The sequence below is a fragment of the Macrosteles quadrilineatus genome, unplaced genomic scaffold (genome assembly GCF_028750875.1).
Source record: "Macrosteles quadrilineatus isolate MER2022 unplaced genomic scaffold, UCM_ALF_1.0 Scaffold_3__2_contigs__length_128488019, whole genome shotgun sequence".
In the NCBI taxonomy this organism is placed as follows: domain Eukaryota; kingdom Metazoa; phylum Arthropoda; class Insecta; order Hemiptera; family Cicadellidae; genus Macrosteles; species Macrosteles quadrilineatus.
Window position 1 is genome coordinate 25251840 of NW_026542596.1, and position 27223 is coordinate 25279062.

At 35.0% G+C, this 27223-nt stretch overlaps 1 protein-coding gene across 1 annotated transcript in view; it reads left to right on the forward strand.

Moving 5' to 3' along the window:
* Positions 1 to 27223, forward strand: part of LOC128989577 (uncharacterized) — a 67476-nt gene that overhangs the window by 26141 nt on the left and 14112 nt on the right. Inside the window, exons 3-4 of the mRNA XM_054411488.1 lie at positions 16309 to 16371; positions 25178 to 25389. Coding sequence (XP_054267463.1) covers positions 16309 to 16371; positions 25178 to 25389 — 275 coding nt within the window. The remainder of the gene's footprint in view (positions 1 to 16308; positions 16372 to 25177; positions 25390 to 27223) is intronic.

The following is a 27223-nucleotide window of genomic DNA, read 5'->3' on the forward strand; positions in this document are numbered from 1 at the left end:
TTCCAATCCAATCAACATGAATCCAATTCCAATAACTGTTCCAGATTGGAAAACAATAGTAAACTGGGTAAAATTATTTAGGATAACAGCTTAAACTTTAAAAATAATCGGTGGGTGCCGCAAAACTCTTTGTACACCAGCAAATTTTGAAAGACTGCGAGTCGCAGTAACTCGAAGTCCAAAGAGATTTGCCAGGAAGCTTTTTGTGTTGAAAGCTTTACGCTCTTTTTTTTGGGGGGGGGGGTGGGGGGTTCTGATAAGCTACTTTACTCTGAAGTTCGAGGTTTTTCAAAGTCGCCCTACAGATTCGCTTGAACCGAAGCTAGAACTGTCCAAAACTAAAGTGATTCCCGAAGAAATGCTGGAGGAGTATTTAAAGGAGTTTTCAAGGGACTAAAAAAGAATGTTAAGTAGGACAAGGACGTCACTTGCAGGATTTTGTTTTCAAGAAATGGAATAAACGACTTCGCTAAGTTAAAATGGCAAAAGATAAGCTGTGTTTTGATGTGCTATTCATTTATATTATATAGGGTGAATATTATTGAGTTTGTACTATTTATAAATTGGGGCGCTTTCATTGCCTCGCCCTGTATTCAAATTCATCGTCCTTAATTGGCCAAGTAAGTAAAATATAGCGTCGTCCAAATTAGACATAGTGAGATAATTAGACATAATGACAGTCCTATTAAATAGTGTCCAGTGAGATTAGTAAGTGGCTGATTGAAGGAAAAATTCCCTCCCTCTGAAAATACTAGTTGGCATTTTTTAACACTAGCACTGAGGGCGAGTACCTTGGATCAGCAGCCACCCCCATATACTGTAGTGGAGGACCGTGGTGGCACATGCCCATCTTGTACGACCCGAAGGACGGACAACGGACAGCTGGGAAGGCGAAAGGATCCAAAATAGACTCGGCGAAGTAAGCCCATGCTCTGTTGTGGCTACAGGCAACTGAAACACGGAGCATTATTGACAAAACGAGTATGTTATCAAGTAGGAAGTAGTAGGAGTGATTTAGGAGGAACAGTGAGCGACGTTGAGAACGAAGTAGGAAAAGGCCAAGACACGTTTGAAAGCTTTAGGAATCAATTTTTAGTCAGGCAAAATGAAAAAAGGTTAAATGGGTACTAGGAAACCATGATAGAATGTTAGGAGAGTGCTAGTTGTACCCAGGATATTAAGCTCAATTGTGGAAAGATATAATAATAATAAGGTGATTTCACTGTGTCTATTCGACTACAAGATAAGAGTGGAACACGCATCTTCAACACATCTTCACTATGTATATTCTATGATGCCTGGTAAAAAGAGTCATATTCGTATTTTCAATAACAGACGATCTAAAAAAGGCGTATGTATTTAATGATTGAAATGCTTAGTGTAAAAGTGGTATGTTGAAAATAAGTAAATCTATACTGTAATCCCTTCACACTTCTTTTCATCACCAGTAACGTTTAACATTACCATAGTAGAATATGAAGAATTTATTGTAATCATCAATAATAGTTAAATTGTTGTTAGGATTGATTGTTGAAGATTGCATCACATCATAATGTAGATGTAAATCACTAGTATGGAGTCTTACCATAGCCTCGGAGGTTCATCTTGCCCAGTAGTTCTATGAAGGTACACCCAGGCTGGAAGGGGATGCCGCCGTTGGGGTAGAAGTCCACGTGTCCGAGGGGTCTCCGGAACCCGAATACTCCTCCGTCCGTGTGGATGACGTCCACAAACCTGGCGTCCGTAGCGGTCAGGTGACCTCTCCACCCTGCCATGCGATACAGCGGGTAGGCCGGGTCCAGACCTAACGTCAGTGGGAAATTAAAATTTACACCAGGATTGTATTTTTTGCAACTTAAAATCACACATCCTTTTGTAAACTTTACTATGCCTACCAGTGAGGAAAAATTCAGGATGTTGACAAGGAAGTAGTGCTTGTATCAGAACAGATTTATGGACTAGGGAAAAGAGGGAATCTGCAATTAGTTGTGGTTACAGCATGCACCTGTGTTGACATTCTTTCCATTATTACCATCTTCATCGAATTCCTAAACCATATATGTTTGTGTTAAGTACGAGTTTTAATGGATATGAATAAATGTAAATGAATTACGTATCTTAATACAGTAGGAATACAGTGGATTCAATACTTATAAGTACAATACCAATTTGTATAGTGACTACTTGACAGTGGAAAAAGGAATCATCAAAATTGATGCAAATGATTACGGGAAGATTTATTTTAAAACAAGATCAGTGATTGCAATCGTTGGTGTGAGAAATCAAACTATACGAAACATTGAGAATGACATAGACGATGACGGTCGAAATATAACACAGACGAAATGTTTATCATAAAAATACAATTTGAACTTAGGAATTATTATGTATTAATCAAAATCAATTTTAAACAAGTTGCAAATCTTTATTTTATCAACTGAAAACTCCTCCAACCCTCTCACCCGTGATCCTCGGTAGTCGCAGGTCATGCAGCGCTTTGCCTGCAAACCCCGCCACCTCGGCCCCCAGACTGAAGCCCACGACGTGCATGTGGTGGACGGGGACGGCGCTGCGGTGGAGGAAGTGCACGAACCTAGCGAGGTGCAGACCTACGGGGCGGGCGTTCTGGGCGGCCGGGCGGTACCACGGAGCAGCGGATAGGGGTGACCAATCCACCAGGATCACGTTGTAGTCACCCCTCTGTAGAAATGCTGAGGAAAGGAGCAAAGCATGGATAAACATCAGGAAAACTTGGTGTTATTATCATTATTTGAGACAACAACACCAACTATATGCGTATTTCAACTATAGGCTATACAGTACCTGTCATCAGTTCTTAATTGCTTTGTTCAAGAGTTACATGCTTCGGAGAGCTGATTAAAGCTACTTTTGAATGCAAGATGAGTGTAGAATGTAGTGAGAGACCTGTAGCTTCGTTATTAACTAATTTCACTTTTTTCTTCAGCCTAGACCATTGATTAAGTGACCTTAAGTGGGACCAGTGATTAAGTGCCTAAGTTGTGCCCACGAATACAGTATTCGTGGTTGCAGCTCAGAAAAGCCCAAAGATCAAAGACATAATATGGGCCCAGTTTTAAGCCATCAAACTATTGATTTTTCTCAGGAATCTCAGGTAACTTTTGTCAGGTGAGCACTAGCGCACTGGCTTTTCCTTCAATCATTTTTGTTGTGTGAACTTAACACATTATTGTTAACTTTGCTTGTTTCAGTCAAAAGCCAGTCAACAGTCATACTTTACAACATTTGCTCTGGTTAACAAACTTATGCTTTCAGAATTAAATTAATCGATAATTATTGTCAAAGTTCATCTGGAAAGTTTAGGAAATAGACATTTTAACTCAAATTAACATTAACGGTTCAAATAAATAATACACATAGTACTTTTATAAATACAAATGATTGCAAATTGTCATTTCATTGCTTGTAAATGAATCATTTCATTATTGTGTTTGTGATTGCGTGTGATCCCGCAGATCCAATGTCACATTTGTAATACATTGTAATACATTTGTAATACATTTGTAATGTACATTGTCGTTATGTAATGACAAGTTGTACAGATTGTAATAAAAGATTGCTACTTTCAAAACTCTGTCATCAGTTACATATTGCAATGAAAATACAATGCTATTGAATTATCTTTCTAAATCAGGGCATTCTTCTTTTAAATATTTGATTTTGCCACCTAATTACATTTGTGTACTGTCTCTTACATAGTCAAAGTTATACTGTAATATTTCTCTTTTGTTAATCACGTTTCAAAAATTAATTTGAATAGAAACTCAATGAGTGCTGTAATTTTAATTTCTGATTGTTTAAAGTGTAGCTATAAACCCTCAAAAGTAAAACCATCATATTTACGCTTTTACCATAATCACATACAGGATAGCAATATAGATGGCTTGAAACGCTCAATAAATTTTTATAATTTCTTTCACTATTTATACAGGATGGTAAAAAAGTCCCTGGACAGTTAAATATTTTAAAAAATAATGAAGATAGAGCTACAATACTTGGTACAAAGTTACAGGGCATAAAACTCTATTTTAACACATATTCAGTGATCCAATAACTCTTCAGGGGGACGGCCCACAAGGAGTCGGAAGAAAATCTTAAATGGAAGCATAGGTCAATATGCACATCAAATTAAAGGTCTTTTTTAGTAGAATACAATGCCGCAAACCGCACTTCAAAAGGTTGATCCAGCGCAAAATGGCAGATGTTCAAAGATTTCTTGAATCGCCATTTTGAATCTTTGAACGACTGCCATTTTTTACTCAGGCATTTTTTTTAGCTTGAATTTGCGGCATCGTAATCTACAAGTGAAGACCTTTAATTTGATGTGCATATTGACCTATGCTTCCATTTAAGATTTTCTTCCGACTCCTTGTGGGCCGTCCCCCTGAAGAGTTATTGGATCACTGAATATGTGTTAAAATAGAGTTTTATGCCCTGTAACTTTGTACCAAGTATTGTAGCTCTATCTTCATTATTTTTTAAAATATTTAACTGTCCAGGGACTTTTTTACCACCCTGTATATTTACTATTTATATTTACTCATTGTTACCTACTTTAGTTAGACATACTGTATTTTTATTTTATTTTATTTATTTTTTTGCAATTTGACACATGTTGCAAACTAGTACTACAGTACTTCATGCAGGACAAAACTCCGATTTATTATCAGTAGTACGACTTTATTTCTTAAATTAAAGGAGTTTAAAGTCTGAAAGTCAAAGTAATCCAACTAGTGTAACACAATCATTTTACTATTCTAATCTCGATGCATGAGGGCGTGTGTGTCAGAAACAAAATGTTTTAGAAACAACATATCGATGGTATAAAGACATTAGGAATAATAAAATTTTATTTTACGTATTTTTTCTCACATTTACCAGAAATATATTCTTTAAGGAATAAGTAGACGCCTTTATGCATAAGGGAACCAAGCGACGCAGATGTGAAAATGAGAAATTAAGAGTCAAAGTTTAACCTGGGTCCTAAATTATAAAAAAAACCCAAACCCATCAAAAATGGTTTAGATGTGTGTAGTTATGATATATGTAATTATTTATCAAGAGAACTACAAATTATTTATGTTTTTGTTGCTGATATAAGGAAAAATGGCGCTTGGTTCTTTTACGCTTATTTGTGAATGTTTCAATAGTTACATACAATGATACAGCCCAAATGGCGCTTGGTTCCTCATGCATGGTTCCTTGGTTCCTTTATGCATAATATAAATTATTGGTTATTTTAGGTTGTGTTTACAAATTGTAGTGAATAGAATTTTGACATATGGTTCTCTAATGCAAAATAGATTATCCCACACAGAGAAAGGAATAGTATAGGTCGCCTTTACTATGATGGATGATGAAAATTGTTGGCGCTTGGTTCCGTATTGCAAAATAGACTATCCCACATAGAGAAACACGATTTGTTTATATTATTTTTTATAATTCTGTCAAAAGTCATACAACTATGGGAATTTTTCTGGGTATAGATTCTGGTATGTTCTTCAAGATGGCAGCACCAGCTAATTTTTTTATAATTTGGCACTTGGTTCTCATATGCATAAAGGCGTCCGATTAGTCAAATTACAAATTACAGTCGACTTTTAAATCTGAGACCATGGATGGTTAGCAGATCGTTTCTTAACTAAGATGTCATTCGTCATTGGGCAAAGATTTTTTTATTTTCTCAACAAAAGTTTGATGTTAAATGGCTCAAGACCAGGATTTGGACAACACCGTACAAAAATCGTAAATACGTCCGACGACGAATCATCTGACGAAAGAAACACAAGTAGAATCCAAAATTCTAATGAAACATAAAATAGCAGTAGAGATAAATTAATTAACTTCCCAATACAAAGCGCAATTTTTCTCAGAACCTCACCACTTACCACTTACCGGTTTTGATGGTCTGAGAGCTGCGACTTCGCGACGTCTCGGTGAACCCGTGGATGTAGAAGACAGTGGAGGAGTTCCGTCTAAGGAACGATCTGGACAACTCACGGTAGCCGTCAATGTACAGACGCTGGCCGTGATGGGGGTTGGACCTGAGGACGTCACGAGCAATCGTACAAAGTTTTAATACAATCTATGAAGCGGGTAGTCATGCAGTATTTTGTTTTAAAACCCCTAAACACGGACACCTGGGTTAGCTTAAAAAACGGTAATACATATTTCCATGGACTAATAATCTTTATTGTAGTTAGTTAAACCTGAAAGATGAGAAAAAGGGTTTTTTTTCCAGTAAACAGTAAATCGTAAGTTTGTTCCTCTGGGTTTCATTTGCTAGCTTTTTAGTAAATGATTGTTTGCATAATATTAATATTGGAACTATATATTTTAGCAACTTTTAAATTATATGTTATATATTACGGCATTTCGTATGGATGTGTTACAAGTCTCCCAAACGAGTGTTTTAACATCTTGAAACTCACAATTAAAATTATCACCTCTGAATGATTAATTTGGTTTTCAAGACAAAAAATTAACGCATTTTAAATCCCAAAGGGGATTTGTTGAAGCTTGTAAAAGAAAGTGAGATTTCGCTCAAAGCAAGGTCGAATACAGTATAGTGGGGACAAATGAATGGATATAAAGAGAACGTAGAATCTGAATTTGGTACTTTCTCGTTTTATCTGACTTTGTTATCTATTCCCAAAACGAAGGGACTGAAGTGGCAGAATCTAAAATAGTGACTTGCACAAATGACACTTTGTACTTTCACAGTTCACTATTCAGATTAAAAGATAACTGGTTAACCAAAAACGTTCTTCACTAAAACGCATTAAGTAAATATTTTGTATACGTATTGCGTGAGACAATGGCATTATTATTCCTCTTGATTTTTTGTTTTGAATTAAATGTAATGCAGCTTCTCTAAATGATTTGCATTCATCCTTTAGGGGCCACAAGCAATGGCTTATTTTGATGTCTTCATTAGAATCAGGTAATGAAATACTGATATTCGTTCATTTTTACATAACTGGAAGAATAGAATTAACACCTAAAATCGTAATAAGCACCACCATAGGTGTCAAAAAATATTTCCGAAAACATCTTTTAACAGACAAACAAAGGTAAACACGTTTGTTGATTCCCTATGACTAACTCAACGTTTGTAGTAGGGACTATGTTTAGAAATAATTACCAATTAAGATGTGGACAAGGGTGGATGTAAAATGCCTTGTATAGTATATATTAGTTACTAGCTAAGAACAATTGTGTGTTTAGCCAGGATTATTTATTAAAAGCTTAATGACCAAGAAAAGTGGGGCTGAGATTCGGACCATCAAAAAGCTACTGAATTTTCTGCAGAGTCCGGCGACCTCCACTCAGCTACACAGACACACTTTTGTCGATAATTACCTTGTAAAAAGCAGGAAGGACACGTCTCGGCGTAAGTCCGCGGAACAGCAAAGAGGACAAGAGCCTCTGGGAACAACAGACAGGGCGAGAGGTCCCGAAGCTGCAAACAATAATAATGCAATCGTCAAATTACAGATAGTAGAATAAGGGAAATGAAGTAATGACATAAACTATAGTTAAACATTCCCTCTTGTTATTTCAAAATGGTTCTATTTATACGTCAAAGATTTGATGTAAGCCATCAAGGAGATGGGCAAAATGTTACGCTTTTACTGATTAACTTTGGAGGAAATTTAAAACCCTGCAACTCGGAGCTTGTAGGATTATGTGCTTGGACATACTTATCCATTGTAGTATAAAAAATGTTGGGTTTGGAGTAGTTATACTTACAATGCTATGTTAAAGTTTTCTCTTATTAACGAAGTAATGAGTATCATTCTCAAGACATACTATACAACCCCATTGAGTTACAGTAAGCTTATACTATGCATTAAGTTTCCTCGTGAAAATAAAAAGAACATTTATCATTATCATTGGAAATAATTTACCATGTTAAAATCCTACTACTACTATCCTATTTAAAATTATAGTATTTCCCTACTATATTTCTCAGAAAAAATCTATTAGAACATTGCTGCATAGTTGTGTAAATACAGTCTTCAGAGACCCAAACCCCTTTTTATTACCATCCATACAATAAATTTGGAATTCAGCAAGATCAACTGAGATTATCTGCTGAGTCAGCTGCTGATAAGCCAGATGTCTTACAATACAATCAGCTGTTTGGAGACAGCGGTCAATTGTACAGTTGTTTGTCAATAGCTTTCCACCGTCAATAGACTGTGCTTCCTGCTGATTTTACTTCTTATCTCATCCCTTCTAGTTGCGAAGTAGTCAGTGTAGTGGAAAAACTACTGTTCCTTAGAAAGGTTGATTTTACTGTGGTAGAATTACTGTTTAAAGATGGTTTTCCTAAGAAGAACTGGTTATTATATACATAAACATCGTGTATACTCAAAGTATTGATATCTAATCGTAATCGTGCAATTGTGTTAAAAACAGTAGACTAATTTATGTTTGTTTTAATTGGTTTCCTATAGTCAGTGTCTATTGAGTCTATTGTTACATGATTAAATTACATAGACAATACTACACTCCAGAGTGGGTGTTTTTATGTCAATATAAATGAAGAATGCGTATTCAGTGGATTAGATAATGAATCAATTATCAATGATTTATGATGGGGACGCCACTACGTGCGTATTTTAACCCAAATATGAGTGAAGGATGAGTGTAGGATGAGTGGCGCGATCTTGTAGTCTTGTTAGTGACTAAGGCCGACATGTTCCTTAGACACAGCTGTTAATTAATAGCCCATACAGCTAATGGCAACTAAGGGACCTACAGTTTATTGTGGAATCCGAACCACATTTTTTCCTCGTAATTAACGAATTAGTCTAATTATTAGGATAGTACTGCGGATAGTCGTAGTACTCACTAGTGCGGACGTTAATCCACACCAGGTAGCATCGCATCCACAGTGCATCAATTATTATAACAGACTAAGACCAGCTGGTTTGAGCCAGGACCATATGTTAAAAGCCTAGTGTTCAAGGTCAGCTGGGCCCATTCTTGACAAATCTAAATATTGTCTTTAGCTTAGGACCGGAACTCCCTGATAAGTGACGAACGATAAAACTACTAAGCTACTGAGCTAAATGTCTAGAGATCTCTGTTCATTTTATCAATGAATGTTTAATACCCCTGGGATTAATTGGTTTATCGTTAAGTACTATGTCTGTTAGCATGTGCTTATTGATATCTGTTGACCAGTTCTACAGGCCCTTCAACATACACCCTGTATTTTGAAAACATCGATTTTCATACTCATGTCATAGGAAAGCCAATTCAAGAAAATTTCCATAAGTTATAAAAATTTGGTTGGATATTTTTAAATTTTTAACCACGTCAAAGGTAAATGCAGAAAATTTGGAGATTTTTAATAGGGTGTATGTATATTGTATAATGAACAGTAGAATATATAGCTGCAATCGAAAGTCCAAGGACAATCAACAGTTTTGAAATGTTGGATACAATTACCAGTAGTTGTTTCGAAATAATGTTGTTTAAAACAGCGGTGAGAAAATGGCGTGTTTGAAAACTGTTAGTCAATTTATGTTGTGATTCAGAGAAGTAGAAGACATTTAGCGCAGTTGTCGCATCAAGAAGGGAAAAGGAAATATATTTTAAAAGTCGATACTACGAGAACTCTAAACAAATAACCATTATTATTGATGGATAAGTGTCAATACTGTTGTCTGTAAAATCTTTTTTGGCAAGTCCTTAAAGAACCGATTTCGCAAATTGATAAGCTAATCTTACTGATTGATGTAATTAAGATTTGGCAGCAAAGATTTGAAGAAATCCTTTTTAATCTACGTTAATCCAATCCAGTTTTACAGAATGTATATTGATGTGAGCTATTATCATAAATGTGATTTCTACTGTTTGGGATTAGGTACGGTAGAATATTTAGCAAACTTGTAAGTTTAATAGGCATATTTACATGACCAACTTACGAGTATCAACTAGTTGAGCAATTTAATTTTATAAAATCAAAATATTACCATAATTGGTTTTTTGTTGTTTTCTGCTTCTTCGCAATACTGTAGGTTATAGTTTACCAATTTCTGCATTGTAATTAAAGTTCTTGGTCTATGGAGATTTCTGGCCGTAGACAAAAAATCCCAGAAATAGTAGTAAGTATAGTTTAGTTATAATGAAGTAGTTACAATGCTACAACTTAAGAAGTGTTAGCCAAAATATTGTATTTAGATATACATTTTATACTGGATTTAACCTAAATTAAAAAACGCACTTTTTAAGAACAGCCCATACAGTACTTGATCAATTTAAAAACAGTATACGAATCTTTATACATGATTTCCAAAATAAATAGGGGAATTAATTTAAATTAAATACCATTGGGAAAAACTCAATGACCAACTTATTGGTTGCTAGCCAAAGGTGCAATTAAGTGCCTTATTTAATTTTTGTTCTGCACTATTGCTCCAGATCTGCGCAAATATTTGTTCTTGACAATTGGGCATTTTAGTTTAGTATAGTTTTATAGTTAGCATGTTGTTTTCTGGTTGAGTGTTTTTAAAATTCTCTATGTCAAAAGGTAACAATAATTGTGTTGATTCACAGTGTATTCTTTTTATTGAGCATCTTTACTTCAAGTACAACTTGACTTCAGTGCATCATAATCACATTTTTATAGTTCTAGCTTTTGTTATCTGTTACACATTTAACTAAACCACAACTAAATAACGTCCATTGTCTAACCTGAATTCGATTAAATTAGATAAATCAAATTCATGACTCAACAACTAGGGTTTTCTTATTTAATTTTTTTTTATTAGTCGATTATTGTTACATGTTGGTTAAACACCTATCCTAGACCAAAGTTGTAGAAACGTTTAGGTACTCCATGCTGTAATTGTACATTACAGTCTTCAATTAAACGCTTAAAACATTCTATGAAAAAGGAGTTTTCCTAAATAAGTAAACTATATCTATTAATTCAGACAAAAAGCTAATAGTGTTCACTAAAAAAACGTAAAATAAAATTAAAAAACCCCAGACCGATGCAGAACTTACCAGAGTAAATGTTGATGGTGTGGCAGAGAAGCAGTGACATGAACATGTAGGGGCGAAGACCCTCGGGGAGGCGACCCCCTGGACGTGGTGGTGGTGACTCGGGTGTCCACGGGTCTGACCATGGTGTGGACGCGGCGGAGGCGGAGGTTGCACAACTGTCGAGGCCAGGAGTGGTGACAATTGTCACGGTCCAGCTAATGTTACAGTTGCGGGAATCTATCCCGTAGTGGGAAAATGAAGTGGGGGATAGTTTGTAAGATAAATATAATAAGGGACATTTCGTGCAGTTGTCAAGCTATTTATGCCGAATGAAGGACTTTAGGGTGTTACATTCCGTTCGGGACGGTTTGAGTATTCTAGTATTAAATTGTCTGTGATTCTAATGGTCAAACTCAAAGAACATCATTCAGTTATATATGTGTGTTATACAGGGTGAATAAAAAGTCAAGACCCCCCCCCCTCTAATATTTTTCCAAGTAAATATACAGAGATATCCTTTTGGTAGTAGTGCAATCTTAGCAGGAAGTTTCATTTTATGATTTTGAAATTTTTGAGTGTCCCCCCCAAAAGGGGGGATTTGGGGGGCAACTCAAAAATTTTAAATGTAAACCCCCTTCGAGTGAAGTGTAAACCTCATTTTGAAGTGTTTATAAAAACTTAACGAATGGTGAAAACCAGAGTTCGCTATCTCTTCTCTGTCCAAAATGGTAGCCAATATTACAATTACGAACCAAAATTACCATTGATTTTCCAAACATTTGACGGGCTACCATTTTGGATAGAAAAGAGATAGCGACCTATAGTTTTCACCATTCTTTAAGTTTTTATAAACACTTCAAAATGAGGTGTCACTCGAAGGGGGTTTACGTTTAAAATTTTTGAGTTGCCCCCCAAATCCCCTCTTTTGGGGGGACACTCAAAAATTTCAAAATCATAAAATGAAATTTCCTGCTAAGATTGCACTACTACCAAAAGGATATCTCTGTATATTTACTTGGAAAAATATTAGAGGGGGGGGTCTTGACTTTTTATTCACCCATGGTGTGTACAGAGTTCTACATCTGCAAGTGTTTATTAAAATGGATTTTTTTTATAAACTAAAAAATATTGGACCAGGATGAACCGGGGTGCTGGTGGATGGTTAACTATGAAATATTCACTGAAGGGGTTCAATATACTGATTTCGTTCGAACAACAAACAGCTTCTACATTACTTAGTCACTGTTTTAATACATTTTGTACGTTCAAGAAATTTCATGGTGAAAAATTCTGCTTCTCAGTTAATTCCTGAAGAAATTATTCCTGATTTGCAAAAAAATCTTGCAACACAAGCAAACCTTGATAACCTAAACACACCTTTTTCATACATAGGCCTACTTTGTTGTCAATCAGTTCATATTTTGTGTTCAGGATTACAGCTTCTTGCCTTAAATGTTACAACGTTTTCACGTACAGGCTCGTGAAGGGTTAAAGGAAGGGTTGTGTCTTATTTTGAAGGACCTTGGGCCTTCAAAACTAAATTTTATATTTTGGCGAGCTACGCTCTTTTTGGTGTACGACTCATAGATATGAACCCAGACAAATGCCAGACTTATGCTTATACAATATAAGTTTACTTATGTTATCAGGGTTTTATATGCAATGGAGTCTGGAGACATAGAAATACGATTTCGACATTCCAAAACCACACGGCGTCGGATTAAGGGGATGATTGAGGCTCTTGTTTGGATTCGAACATGGACAGAAATCCCATTCTAGTGGTTTGACATGTACAAAAATCCCCTTCCCACAGCTTGTTCAGTGCCTTATCCGGTTGGATTGGACATAAAACTATTTTTAATTAATTATTTTAAAAACACATACTTACTTTGATCAATAAAAAATATGCAATATATTACTGTAGTTTAATTAATACTAGTAATTGTATCAAGGAACATTTAGAATGGAATTAATATCACTACGTAACTACATCGATAGTTAAACTATTGAAAAATGTACGATCTAATATTAATTTCACCAAACAATTAATTTAAGGCGCTAACCTCAATTTACAATGGTTAAAATTTATTAATTAGGTACCGTAATAATATATTCTAGTTGAGAATGGAAATGGCTTTGGTTAGTTTGCAACTGTATGTATGGAGGACAAAACAAATTTTGACATATGCGTCAAACAAACCTAACGAAATTGTACCCTCATTTCTCTAAGCACTGTAATATTGTAATAACTATTGTAGGTTCATGATGGGTTCATCACATGTTTTGGGTGTGGTTACCATCTCCCATAAGGAAATGGAATATACTTCTTCATTAGCTTGTACTAACACCTATGACCCTTTGTTTCAAGTAAATGCTTACCATTTTTCGAAACTGACATTTACTCTCTCGTGTGTATAGGTTCATAATTTTGTACTTATATTCTACTACTAATGGCCTCAGATCAATTGTTCAATTGGTTCCACACGAAAGATTAATTTTGACAGGCTATTAATAGAAAAACACAAGGTTGATAGTTACAAGTTATTGATTTAGGTTGAGAATCGGAGCTAAGTTTATGAAAGATTTGTTCAGGTATATCACATATATGCGAATTATATGACATTCACAGTGTATAATTTACAGTAAGCAAAACTGTGTTCTAACTATAAATATTGTATATGGTGATTTAAGATTATCTAACCATTTTCATCTATTTTCACTCTCCAGTGTAGAGACAGCATAAGAGACGGTCTTTCTTTATTCTGTTTTACAGGCCTTTATCGCATTAATATTTTGCCCTATACACTGATGAAACTTAATTAGTTCAAAAATCTCTTGTTATGAAAGTAAATATAATATATATTCTTAGATAATAGAGCTGCAATGAATCAGAATTATACTACTGTAATGATTTGTTACTAACGTAGAAATACGTCTAAGAAACAGTTCGTTCGTCAAAAGAAGTTAATCAAGAAGTTGTGTAAGTTGACAGATTGTAAGGGACGGTCGCCAATACGACAAATCACTCCTCATGAAATTTGTTCTGACAAAGTATTCAACTTTTACAAGATCTCACTGGAATGTCAGAATATCAAGAGAATATAATAGCTTTTGGCGTTATGTCGGAACTGTTGTAGTGTTGTAATAACGACATTAAAAAGGTGGCATTTTTTCAGTAATTTGACTATTTGGAAATGTGATTACATCTGTTTCGTAGCTACAGTACTAAGATCTTAATTTTATGTTTAACTCCTAATTTTTCTAGACGACCCTACAAAAATTTACAAGTCATTTAATAAGCATTTGCATATTCGTTTTGCTAACTCAGTGCTATATTTGAACTTTAATTTTGTATATAGTTCAGCCTATCTATGTGTAAATTTCGATGTATTTTCAGTGGTGATAAGATTTAATCGAGAGTAGTATAATCAATTTTTGGGCCACGATGTTGAATTAAGATTAAAGAAGGAGCATGATATTTTTAGCATATTCCACTTTTGAATTCTTATACGATTTGTTTCCAGACCACGGTTAGCCAGGTTGGGTTCTGTAATATCTGGTAATTAATAAGTACTTAATTTATACTTAGCATTATTTATTCATTTGGTTTAAGAACTGCGATTAAACAAATCAAAGGTGAGAACCATCCTAATTGTCAGAGTTATGAATGTTGAGCCTCAGGCGAAATGACTGTTTTGCCCCAAGGAATGTGCAACGTGTGTCATTGTTGGGAGAAAGGGTGACCTTGGATACGCTGAATTATCCTGCCAATAGTCAAATGTGGTGTTATAGTCGACCTAAAACTGCGTGAGGGACCTTCACATACCGTGTCGGTTCCATTTTGTGCGAGCTATTTCAGTTTAGAAATAATGTTTCTATTACGACTCAAACTGTTTGACCTGTATTTGTCCCAAATTCAATTTTTTTAGCCCCTGAACTGCTTAGTCTAGACTAAAATAAAACATACCTCATAAATGTTGGTATAAACATGCCCTTTGGTATAATGTTTCAATGTTTCTGTGTACCACTTGAAAATGCCAACATGGCGAAACATGTAGTGGATTTAAAAAAACACACTATTTGAACTGCAAGACGTTTTATTTTAGTCTGTATTTGTCATGTAGAAAAAATTATGATTAAAAAATGAATTTCAGTTATTATTATAACTAAGATAAATGAAAATATTCCACCACATCGAACCTGCAGACTTAGCGATTTCCCATTTACCTAGTTGGATTTTCAAAAAAATTATTCCCTTACAAAAATCAGATGTATTTTCGTAAAATAAAATAGAATAACAAATAAAATTTACTTTCGTAAAATCAACGTTCACCAACCTATAAAATCTGCAGCGCAATTTCACCACCACACCAATTACTACTTCAGACAGATATTGGCTCTTGTATACATTATTATACAATTTGATATCATTGTAGACAGCCAGATAATGCTAATTTCTCTATCTGACTACAATAATAATCACACCAAATTTAGTCCGGCAGTTGTGTCTTTTCACAGCCCGAAATTGTTTTTCACAATGCTTCAGGCTAGCTAGACCTGTGTCTTAAAATTGGCAACTACCACCTTTAAATAAGCTTGCGATAACGTAATATCAGCCCCTGATTCCACAAATCAGCTGTTGTCGTTAAATCAGAATCTGATGCAGTTCTATCAGCGAGCCGCTGTAAACACTCGATTTTGGACACTTTCCAAAATAGAAACACGACTTTGCTCAGATTTCTTGTTATTGGAGGTGGCGCCGGCCCCCTGTTTTTACTCAAAGCTTTATTGCGTTCAATTTAATTTATTTAAGCAACAACTTTACTTTGCAATAAATAATGTGTAACACAACAAAATTAGTTTGAAAACAGTATGGTAATACGAGTCATCCTCATTGTAATCATTGTTGTAGAATGACTGTCATCGGTAAGGTGCTTGCAACTAAAATTGTGTATAACTTTAAGATTTTAGGAGACTTAAAAACGAAAATCGAAAGTCCCTTTCATCATGAAAAAATACCAAAAACAGATTTATTTCTTTACATTATCTAATGTTAAGAGTAAGTAGGCGACCAACTACAAGAGTTCTAACTAAACCAGTTGCGCTTTTGTAGATTACTTTAACCTAGTAAATCATGTAATCAATATAAGTTTTGGTAACCGCAACTTGATTGGACGAATTAGTCCTCAATAAAAATGCTTTTTACCATACGACCTTGTAAGTGTAACGATATATTATCTAAATTACGCATTTTGTTTGTTGCAGGACAAACTGTTGACGAAATTGGAAGAGAATGAACCCGAACTCGCAACATCTCAGGAGGATGAGGTATGTCAACACTAGCAAGTTATCGAGAGCCGAGAGCATTTTTATCAAAATCAAGTTGGCATTTAGTGACATTGTTTTACTAATCTGTAAATGCTACTAAGAGCAAAGTTCAGTGCATGCTACCGAGTTGTTGTCTGTCAGAGTTACCTGGCGGTTATACTTTGCGTATTGTTAGGAGAGAATACTAAATACAGAACTATACTTACGATTTGTGTGTGCACGTTCTTATTACAAAAGTAAATCAATTACATTGTTCGTGGTGGAGCACTTGGTATGCACGGATCACATGGAGAAAGGATAACGGCATATAGGCCTACCAGGTTTCACTTTAGGATTAATCTAAGATAGTCGACATATTAAGAATAATATTGGATCACCTTTTTACGAAACTATATTTACAACCCTTATTGGCCGTATGCTTTACAATATTATACTAAAAACCCGTGGTACAAACGCTATTTTTCACCACACTAAACAAAATTGAGAATATATATACAATAAATAAATTATATGTTTCACCACATTACGACGTTCTTTGCCGTTTTACAAACGTTAATTGGAGGCTGAAGCTGAAAGCTACGTATTGCTGTCCATGCCAGCTGTCGTCGTCATTTGGGGGCCGAGCAGGTTTTTACATCCCTGGGACCGAAAATCAGCTGTTCACTTATTTACTTAAAACATACACAAGCTGTATCCATAAACATTGCAATGGATAAAACTTGTTTTATTGTCACCGCTGTTTAGAAACCATTTATGGTATTACTATTTTTACTGATTCCTCTAAATATTTCTTCTCAAAACCTTTAAGTTGCAGTTATGTTGACTGTTAGTGTGCCTATTGTAAAAATTTTCTCAATTTTGTATAGTGTGGTGAAAAATAGCGTTCGTACAACGAGCCGAAAGGGTTTTGCAGCTCTCGATCGTTTAAAGTTCTTGACTTCGTCTTAACTTAAAACTTCGTCAAACTTCATTTTTGGCCCTTGATACGAAATATACTATTTCCTACTGTTTGGCAAGTATTGTTTTTATCAAACCGTCAAAATTAATATATCGATGAAATTTAGTCGGATTTTTAGGTTAAATTATATAAAAAGTACGGTAATTACCGAAACGATAACGTCAACAACTATTTAGATTAAACCACACCAAAATCGTCCTCAAAATGTGAACAGCCGAGTTTGGTGATATCATAAGCTCCATTGGAACAATTTTCTACGGTCTATTTGCCTAATTATTTTAGTATTGTTGCATTAACTATTGTTTTACAGATATATCTAATGTTAGAAAGATAGCCTCTGTAGAATAAGACAACTCTCGCACATCTGTCAAGATAGATAAGAAGTTGTCAGGAAAGACAGATGAGTTTCACTACACGCAGAGGTTTTGCTGATTTTACTGCTTGCGATGTTAAAAAATATTCCAACTTATAGACAATTTACACCGGTTAAAATCACTTTATAATTCAACCTTAGAAAAATTAAAGTTTTTTTTTATTTTTACTAATCACTGTTTTTACATGACAATCCTGCTTGCTCTTGCTTATTCTCATTTTTCATGTTTTCAACATGTTTCAACACGTTAGAATTTAGATGAACTATTGGTTTTGTTATTTGTTACTTTGTTTGAATACTATAAATGTACCGTAGTCCGTATGCAATTGAAAATCCGATGCATACCTAATAAATTGTAAGGCACGTACAATTATTCTTAGTTACTTTTGTCATTGTATATTCCGACATATAAAAAAAATACCCCCCGCTAGAGCAAACCTGCCGACTAAGCGAATTTCCATTTGTCTGAATTGATTTTTAATTAAATCTATTTAAATAACTTTAGGTTTAATGAGTACCCATGTTTGCTGCTACAAGGAAACTAATAAAGTGTTATTTTGATAAAATATTAATAGCTGAGTATAAAATAAATAAATTTGTCAAGTTTAATTAAAATATATCCATAAACAAGCAAACTACAACATTTAACCAAATTCTCCATAAAAATAACATGGGAATTTAAAAACTACAATTATTTTAATTTTATTAGTACCTAATAACTGTACAAAAACATTTTGATATACTGAATTATTTTGTTTTTTAAGCTCTTTAAAGAGGTCTAGAGAAAAATTTGGAAATTTTGTGTTTTGAGAGTCAAAAATAAGAAAAACTAAATTTTTACCTCATAAAACCCCCTGTAAAACCCCGTTCCCAAGGTCCGATCATGCTGGTTCGCGAACTCATCCAAGTTTATCCCGCCTTACATCTTCAAACCAAATTTCATTAAAATCGGACAACAATTGCTCAAGTTATCGTGTTCACGGACATATATAACACATATATACATATATAACAATATATATATATATATATATCTATATATACAAATATATACATCTATATATACATATATAACAATTTGAATGGATGGTGTTTTTCGCCTCTGGGGACATCAAAATGAAAAAAATCGGTCCCGGGCCTAGGTCTTACCGTGCCACCTACTGTAATAGCTACTTGCCTATAGGAAATTCGCTAAAATGAAAATTTATGTCATAAGACGTAGTCTTGCAGGCAATACGGAGACTGTGACGATTTGTAAGAATAAATAAATATATGGTTTTACGTTTTGGGAAATGTTTAATTTGGATTTACAAACAAAGATTATGAAATTCTAGTTCAAACTGTATAGTTATTTACAACTTTGTGTCCCGGTATTTGATTACTTATATATTTAAGTCATAGTTTCTTTCCTTACTTCCCCCCCCCTCTCTCTCTCTCTAAAACTAACCTCAACACATGTCTTCAAATAAAAAATCACCGCAATGTGCTTGTCACAATCTGCTAAACGTAAATGAAAAGCGTCACGAAATTAACCAACACGATAAACCCGATAAAGGGGAAGCCAAAGGGACAGTTTATGCCAGAGTTGGGGTGAGGGGGGGGGGAGTTCTTTCAAAAACGACCCCGGGGCTGTCATTAGCAGCAACGGGTGGTGCAAATTGTGGCTACTCTAGACTCTACCCAGCGAACCCGTGAAACCCTTTGATACTGGCAGATTGTACATTGCGACTGTGGCGTTTATTTCATCTCCGTTCTACACCACCGACGTCGTATCTTTGTGACTGTCGCCACAGCAAACATGAATACACTGTACAGTGGCCTACTCAGTTTAGTGCTGAATTCAGTCTCAACTTACCTCAAAAGTCACTTTTATAAAATAAGTATGGAAAGAAGAAAATGTTTGTATTTCAGTAAATATTTATTCTCCATCGATTATTTTGAAACTAGTTTTAATTTATATAGTATTAATTTAACCTGAATAATGAGTCTTTGTTTTGAAGTAAGTTTTGCCTATTTAATAAAACATTTTTTACTCTGAATAATATTTTTTTTACTTGGCAATTTCAGATGTTAACATACAATATTAACATTAAATAAATTGCTGAAAAAGAAAGCTTTTAAAACAATAATTGAAACCACAATGAAATTAATAAGATGTGAAATTACCGATGTTGAAGTATTTTTTGTCTGTTGTTACAGCCAATGATAAATACATTTCAATCATAAGCCATAATGAACGAGGTTTTTCCTGGATTCCAAACTGGAGGAAATATTCATCGTTAAAATTAGTCCCTCTCATTAATTTTGTTAAAACAGTAATAGTTCGCAAAAGCAAAAATTCTAAGATTTGTTACAATTGTAAGATTTAGTTTTAAGACTTGTTAATGGCTAGGTGGGGAGCTTGAAATGAAATTACTTACCTGGGCATAAACGTAAATCTCGAAAATTGATTATTTCCCCCCAAAACAATTGCTCCTCTCTATCAATTTCAGTTTATTTATGTTTCGTTGTGCAGCGTTCCGTTCTTGTTAGATCTCAGATTCAGCTATGTTAAGTGTTTATCTGAGCCGGAGTACAGTAGCAGTAGCTAGCAGCGAGCTGGCTCGTCGTTCATTTGCATATTTTAATAACCATCACTGCGCCAACATCACCATCGCTACCGCCATGAACTCTGAGCAATGAACAGCAATGAACCTGTCTCAACTGTATTATACAAGACTGACTCAGCTTCAGTATAGGTACTTCGTGGACTTAAGTACTCGTTAAACCTAATGTCATTTGAATAGGGAATACTTTGGAAAGTTAAGATTGATCGGTGTCTCTGGACGCAAAGAAAACTACAATATTTAACATTTTTTATACTTTTCTTAACAGATATCCATTTAGGCTATTAAAAGTTAATAGATAATTATGTGGTTTTTAAATTTTGTACGTTTACTTGTACTCTGGAAATACCATTGATCATCTAAACTAAGTTTAGTTGTACAATCAGCAGTCACTAGAAATATTTTTTTTTTCACATTAAAGTAGGTTACTTCAAAGGACTAACTTTATCTAAGGACTAATTGATTGTGATCGTGCCCCGTTGGAAAGCACAGTTTAAGCAAGTAGTGTATATAATAACTCTCCAACTGGCTCTGCCTTTACCAAGGCAAAACACAGAACGTTGCTTTGCAATCGCCTGGTCCAGTGGTTACCCTGACCAATGGCCACAAATTGGTCTAATGTTGTCCGTAAACAGCTCTAGTCCGTGGAGCGAGACGGAACTGGAGGCAGTGCCGGAATTGCTGTACTCCGCTCGATCAGCTGTTTTTGTGCTTTTCTTCACCGGAAACACAGATTGGTTGGCACCTCTTGCGTAGCAGAATTAATTAACGGTGTTATGTAAGGTGCATGAATGAATGAATTTACCCAAAATTACAATGTGCTTTTATTAGGCACGTAATACGCGTACACTTGATAATAAGTTGACAACACTAAAAAGAAAGATTACTACTATCAGCTGGTGCAGCGTTTTTAATTTCGTTAAACGCTTTGTGATTTAGCCTAGCCTTAAACCTTACCGTGCTGTATAGTGTTGAAAGACTAATAATTTATATCTTTGCTGCACTCGAAAACTGTCCACACTCGCCTGCGGCTCGTGCGTTAACATTATTTCTATCATGTGCAGCTAAGTGCCACTTCGCACACTAGTTACACAAATAACAATTGTCGCATGGTTAAATTGGTGGCAAACTATAACTTTCGGCTCTTGGTGCAGAAATGTACAGTACTCGCAATGTATACTTCTCATATTCAAAAATAGCATAAACATTTTTTATCAATTGACTGGTTCGCTAAATTTATTCCTTACAAATTCATTGCCACGGACATAACACTTTATAATGCTACAAAACATTCCAGCAATACAGTATTTAAAAATGGTTCACGCAAATAACATTTCTAAATAAATATTAATTTATTGTAACCACCAAAATTGCAAAACAATATCAAACTATGCTTTTTAAACCTGATAAAGAATTGCCATTGTTGCATTTACTCAATTATTTTGATAACTCTGCCCTTTCACAACAATTGGATGTCAAGAGTTTAAGAACAAAAGGCGATCAGGTTTACGTCATGTGCGTGTCTAAAGGGTGGATAAAATCTAACTGAACAGCTGTTTGATTGTTGACCAATTACTGAAAAGCCACCCTCCCCCCAACCAATCCTTTGCCATCCCTCCTGACAGTCCAACGATTCCTGGTCAATAGAAACAACTTTGATGCATTATGTCTCAGTTGTTTCTTTGACATATTGTTCACTTTACTGTCCAATGAAATATTAACATTGTTTGTTCCTTCAAATGGTTCCGTTCTTCATTATGTATTTAGTTCAGACGTGATTAATTATACTTTAACAAAGTAATAGTCCTCGTAAAGCAGCTATTTATTTGTACCGTTGTCTGAGCTCGACCAAAAATGTAATAAGTTGTTCTTGCTTTACTTGAGAGCATTGTAAGTAAAGGGATCGTTTCCTTAATTTTTAAACCCGAAATTACCTTTTTAAGATTCGAACGCTTAAATCAGAAAATCAAATTGAAATAATTAACGTGATCAATACGCTCTGCATTTACCTCCGTTGAATACCCATTCCAGTAAACATAAGGAGAGATAATGACCATTTGTAATTACTGAATAGGAAGCGGAAGTTTTGTACAACAGGTAGATATGATGCCTGTTTGTTGTTCTGTTGTTATAGTTGCATTGTATAAGTTGTAATGACAATGGCAGTGACAAGAATATCTGTTGCCTGCCATCTTTATTGAAAAGGGGCTGTCTGCTGAGAAGAAGATATATATAATCAGATATACAGGGTGTCTAGCTTCAACTAGGACAAACTCCGGGAAATTGTTCTATGGGTCAATATAAAGAGAAAATCTTATGAGAATTTTTCCAAAATCGAAAAACGATAACCAGATATAAATAAATTATTTATATTTTTTACATAAAAATGTTTAAATTTTAAGTAATTCAACTGATCTTAATAAAACTTTGTATTTTTATTATACAGGTATTTAAAGAGGCATGTTTGGTTGAAAAAAATTAAGTTGGTCCAATTATAAGTTTCAAAATGGCGGCCGTATGAATTTTTATAGCTTAAATTACTAAAAAATTTCTAATTTATGAATAAATGCCAAGAACACTTTTATTTAGCATTTAATATTCCCTATCAAATGACACAAAGATAAAAAAGATCGAATGACAAATAACTGAAATAGAAGAACGTTTTTTAGTTGTAAAATGATGCAAAATAGTAATGGCATCCTGACTAACTTTGCCTTATTTTACACCAAAAAACGTTCTATTTCAGTTATTTTTCATTCGATGTTTTTGACGTTGATGTCGTTGATTGGGAATTTTACATGCTAAATAAAAGCGTACTTGACATTATTTCATAAAAATTAGACATTTTTTGTAATTTTAAGTAATAAAAATTTAAATGGTCACTATTTTGAAAATTCAAATTGGACTGAGATAATTTGTTCACTAATTATCAATCTCATTTTAACTACGATAAAATACAAAGTTTCATAAAGATCGGTAAACAAATTTTTAAAGGTAAAAATTTTAAAGAGAAATAAACAAAATGGAGGTCAACAAAGTGATTTTGGAAAAAGTTTGATTCATGATTTTCTCTTTATTTTGACCTATAGAACCATTACCCGTAGTTTGTACTAGATGAAGCTGGACACTCTTTATAATGCATTATATAACACAATATATCTAAACATCTACCATCTAAATGAGTTTTTGATTATACTTTATGCACTATGTATAATATATATAACGACAGCATAATTGTTATTAAGTTGTAGATGATTGTAGCCATAATCATCGATAGTAAACAAAATTGAGATAGAATAATATTGTTAAGCTATAAATACAGCTAAAGGTATATGAAGACCAGGAAAGTTCCATATCCTATTTTTTCATGCATTATGATTCTAAAAAGAGGTTCAAAACATTCTATGTAAAAAATATTACAAAAGTGACACTGAACACTTCCAATGTTTTAATTTAAACAAACCCCTTTTCCACTTCTTAACTTTGGGGGGGGGGGACACATAATAAGTTCAATTTAAATACAGTTCTCCAATAAATTGATTTGATTTAAAATTAAAATGCAAGTAGTGGGGATTGCCTGATTTCAGTTCATTTCCCCATCCCTGCCACCCTGTACAAGAGGGTGTTATTTCTCACCTTGACCTGACCTAGTCAGTTATTTACATAAATTAGGGCAAACAACCCTGCCCATGTTACAAGGAAATCTGCACCATTTAAATACCTAATAGTAATATAGTGCCCAAACAAAGTTAAGTCAAAGTTAAAGCAGTTCACTGTTATCATTGAAGAATGTTTTCGATTGTTTGACATTGCACCACAAGAACACTTAAAATACAGTAGGGCATATGTTCCAATTAGAACTAAAATAAAAAAACCTTGTAAGTCCATAGTTTTGTATTCCTAGTGTGACCATTTTTTGTGTTTAAAAAACCCTACATCAGTGGAATTATGTATAGAAGAAATCACAAATGCTAGGATAAGTGATCCAAATCCCTCATCTTTTGTTACATGCTGGGATTGAGCTTGTACCTTAGCACCAAGGTGGAGACATGAACAAAAAGTTTCTGGGTAATGGGACTGTTGGGGGTTATTTGGGTCTATTCTAATGGTAAATTAAAATGTCATCTTAATGGGCTAATGTATTAACCTAACAAATTTGTCATATTGTATTTTATAGTTTGTGAATTATTTACTTAATTCATGTTCTGAAAAAGTTTTTAAAGTTATGGGGGTATCGCTAAACTTTTTTACCATTTACTATGGCTTTACTTAGCCTTAGTCTTTACCCTTACTACACACTCCTACATTCCAGTTTTCTGTTATTTCTCTTGATTCGGATCACAGGCTATAAACGTTTGTGTTCAATCCATCCATGGACCCATCCATCCAGACACTTTTAAAGAGTTTCCACATTTACAACTCCATCTCCAGTGAAATAACCTGAGAACCGTTATAATACACCATAAATAATTAATTTATTATTATTTACTTAGGTTACACTTAAATGTAAACCTAATTGTTTGAATTAGTTCATTTGCCACTGATAATAGATATGGCACCGGTGCTGTGTTAATTTGATATTTTTGATATTATAGACTGAATCGTTTAATTTTAACTCAAATTCATTTGTTTAAAGTTTACATTTGTGTTTATGTGCTTTACTAAGTGTAAACATAAAATAAAATAAAATCTGTTAAATAATATATTACAAAAATAGTCTTTACTTCGGGTAAGAGTTCTTTGTGACCGAAGCACAGAAGTGCAATTATTGAGGAATAATTGTTCATATATGTAATGTATTGTCCAACTTTTGTTCATTGATCGTGGTTTCTTTTTTTTAAGTTATCTAAATCACACAAAATTTTTCAGTGTGTCATCTGCGTCAACGCCAAAGCCACTATGCAGACATCGCCCTGTGGCCACCGCGTCGTCTGCCGCAAGTGCTTCGTCAAGACCATCCAGATGGCGGTGTCGCAGAGACTGTTGCCGCTGAGGTGTGTCATCTGCCGGGCCAAGATCTTGCGGCTGAAGCAGTCGTCCAGTCAGTCCTGGGTGTTGCCATCATCTGCGTCTGGGTACAGGTGGGTCTTACATGTGGTTTATTAAAATCTGAACAAATGGGAGTTATTGAAAGGAGCTAGGTTGTGACAGATGCATTAGGAGTAAGTAGTTATTTTATTAAACACAGTTGTTTGTCCAGCAGCTAGATCTTGAAATGAGATATTTTAATGATTCAAATTGTTCTTTTGTATTTATATTCAAACACACTAAAACCTAATTGATTAAGCAAGTTCTGTCACATTCCTCTGTTGGTTGAGGAAGGTTTAGGATATCCAAGTAGTGTAGAAGGAAGAAGGTAGTGTGAAGGAGGAAGAAGACATAGACCTCAGTGATTTTAGAACTTATGGAATATCTTAAGGACAAAGAAAATATTTAGAAAACTGTTTTGATTTCATACTACAGTGTACAAAACACCGCAACCTCCTGTGTATGTATGTTGATGTAGATTTGTTGGTTTAGTGTACCTTCTTAAGATCACAAAGTAATTCACTGAATGAATATATAATAGAATGTAAGAATGCAATATGAGGGACACGTGTTTATGTCTGTCTGTACCTTATTAGTTTTTAGGTTCTTCCTTTTTGATTGAGGATCCCAGCACTGCTGTAAGAGTTATAGTCTAATGATAAATAATTTCTCATCAGCCTTTTATAAGTGTTTGTAAGTTTATGTTATATAACTGATGTTTCTGTTATAGTGTGGGAGGCAAGACATGGGTAGTTGCCTCCTCAGCCAGTCAGTACCACATGGCTGTACCCAACTCTGGGTCGCTCTACTCCAAGGCCTCTGGCCCTTCATCTTTATCAGCTATTGCTATTGTTATATAACTGATGTTTCTGTTATAGTGTGGGAGGCAAGAAATGGGTTGTTCCCTCCTCAGCCAGTCAGTACCACATGGCTGTGCCCAACTCTGAGTCGCTCTACTCCATGGCCTCTGACTCTTCATCTTTATCAGCTATTGCTATTGTTATATAACTGATGTTTCTGTTACAGTGTGGGAGGCAAGACATGGGTAGTTGCCTCCTCAGCCAGTCAGTACCACATGGCTGTACCCAACTCTGAGTCGCTCTACTCCATGGCCTCTGGCTCTTCATCATTATCAGCTATTGCTATTGTTATATAACTGATGTTTCTGTTATAGTGTGGGAGGCAAGACATGGGTTGTTCCCTCCTCAGCCAGTCAGTACCACATGGCTGTGCCCAACTCTGAGTCGCTCTACTCCATGGCCTCTGACTCTTCATCTTTATCAGCTATTGCTATTGTTATATAACTGATGTTTCTGTTACAGTGTGGGAGGCAAGACATGGGTAGTTGCCTCCTCAGCCAGTCAGTACCACATGGCTGTACCCAACTCTGAGTCGCTCTACTCCATGGCCTCTGGCTCTTCATCATTATCAGCTATTGCTATTGTTATATAACTGATGTTTCTGTTATAGTGTGGGAGGCAAGACATGGGTTGTTCCCTCCTCAGCCAGTCAGTACCACATGGCTGTACCCAACTCTGAGTCGCTCTACTCCATGGCCTCTGGCTCTTCATCATTATCAGCTATTGCTATTGTTATATAACTGATGTTTCTGTTATAGTGTGGGAGGCAAGACATGGGTTGTTCCCTCCTCAGCCAGTCAGTACCACATGGCTGTACCCAACTCTGAGTCGCTCTACTCCATGGCCTCTGGCTCTTCATCATTATCAGCTATTGCAACTGTTATATAACTGATGTTTCTGTTACAGTGTGGGAGGCAAGACATAGGTTGTTCCCTCCTCAGCCAGTCAGTACCACATGGCTGTACCCAACTCTGAGTCGCTCTACTCCATGGCCTCTGACTCTTCATCTTTATCAGCTATTGCTATT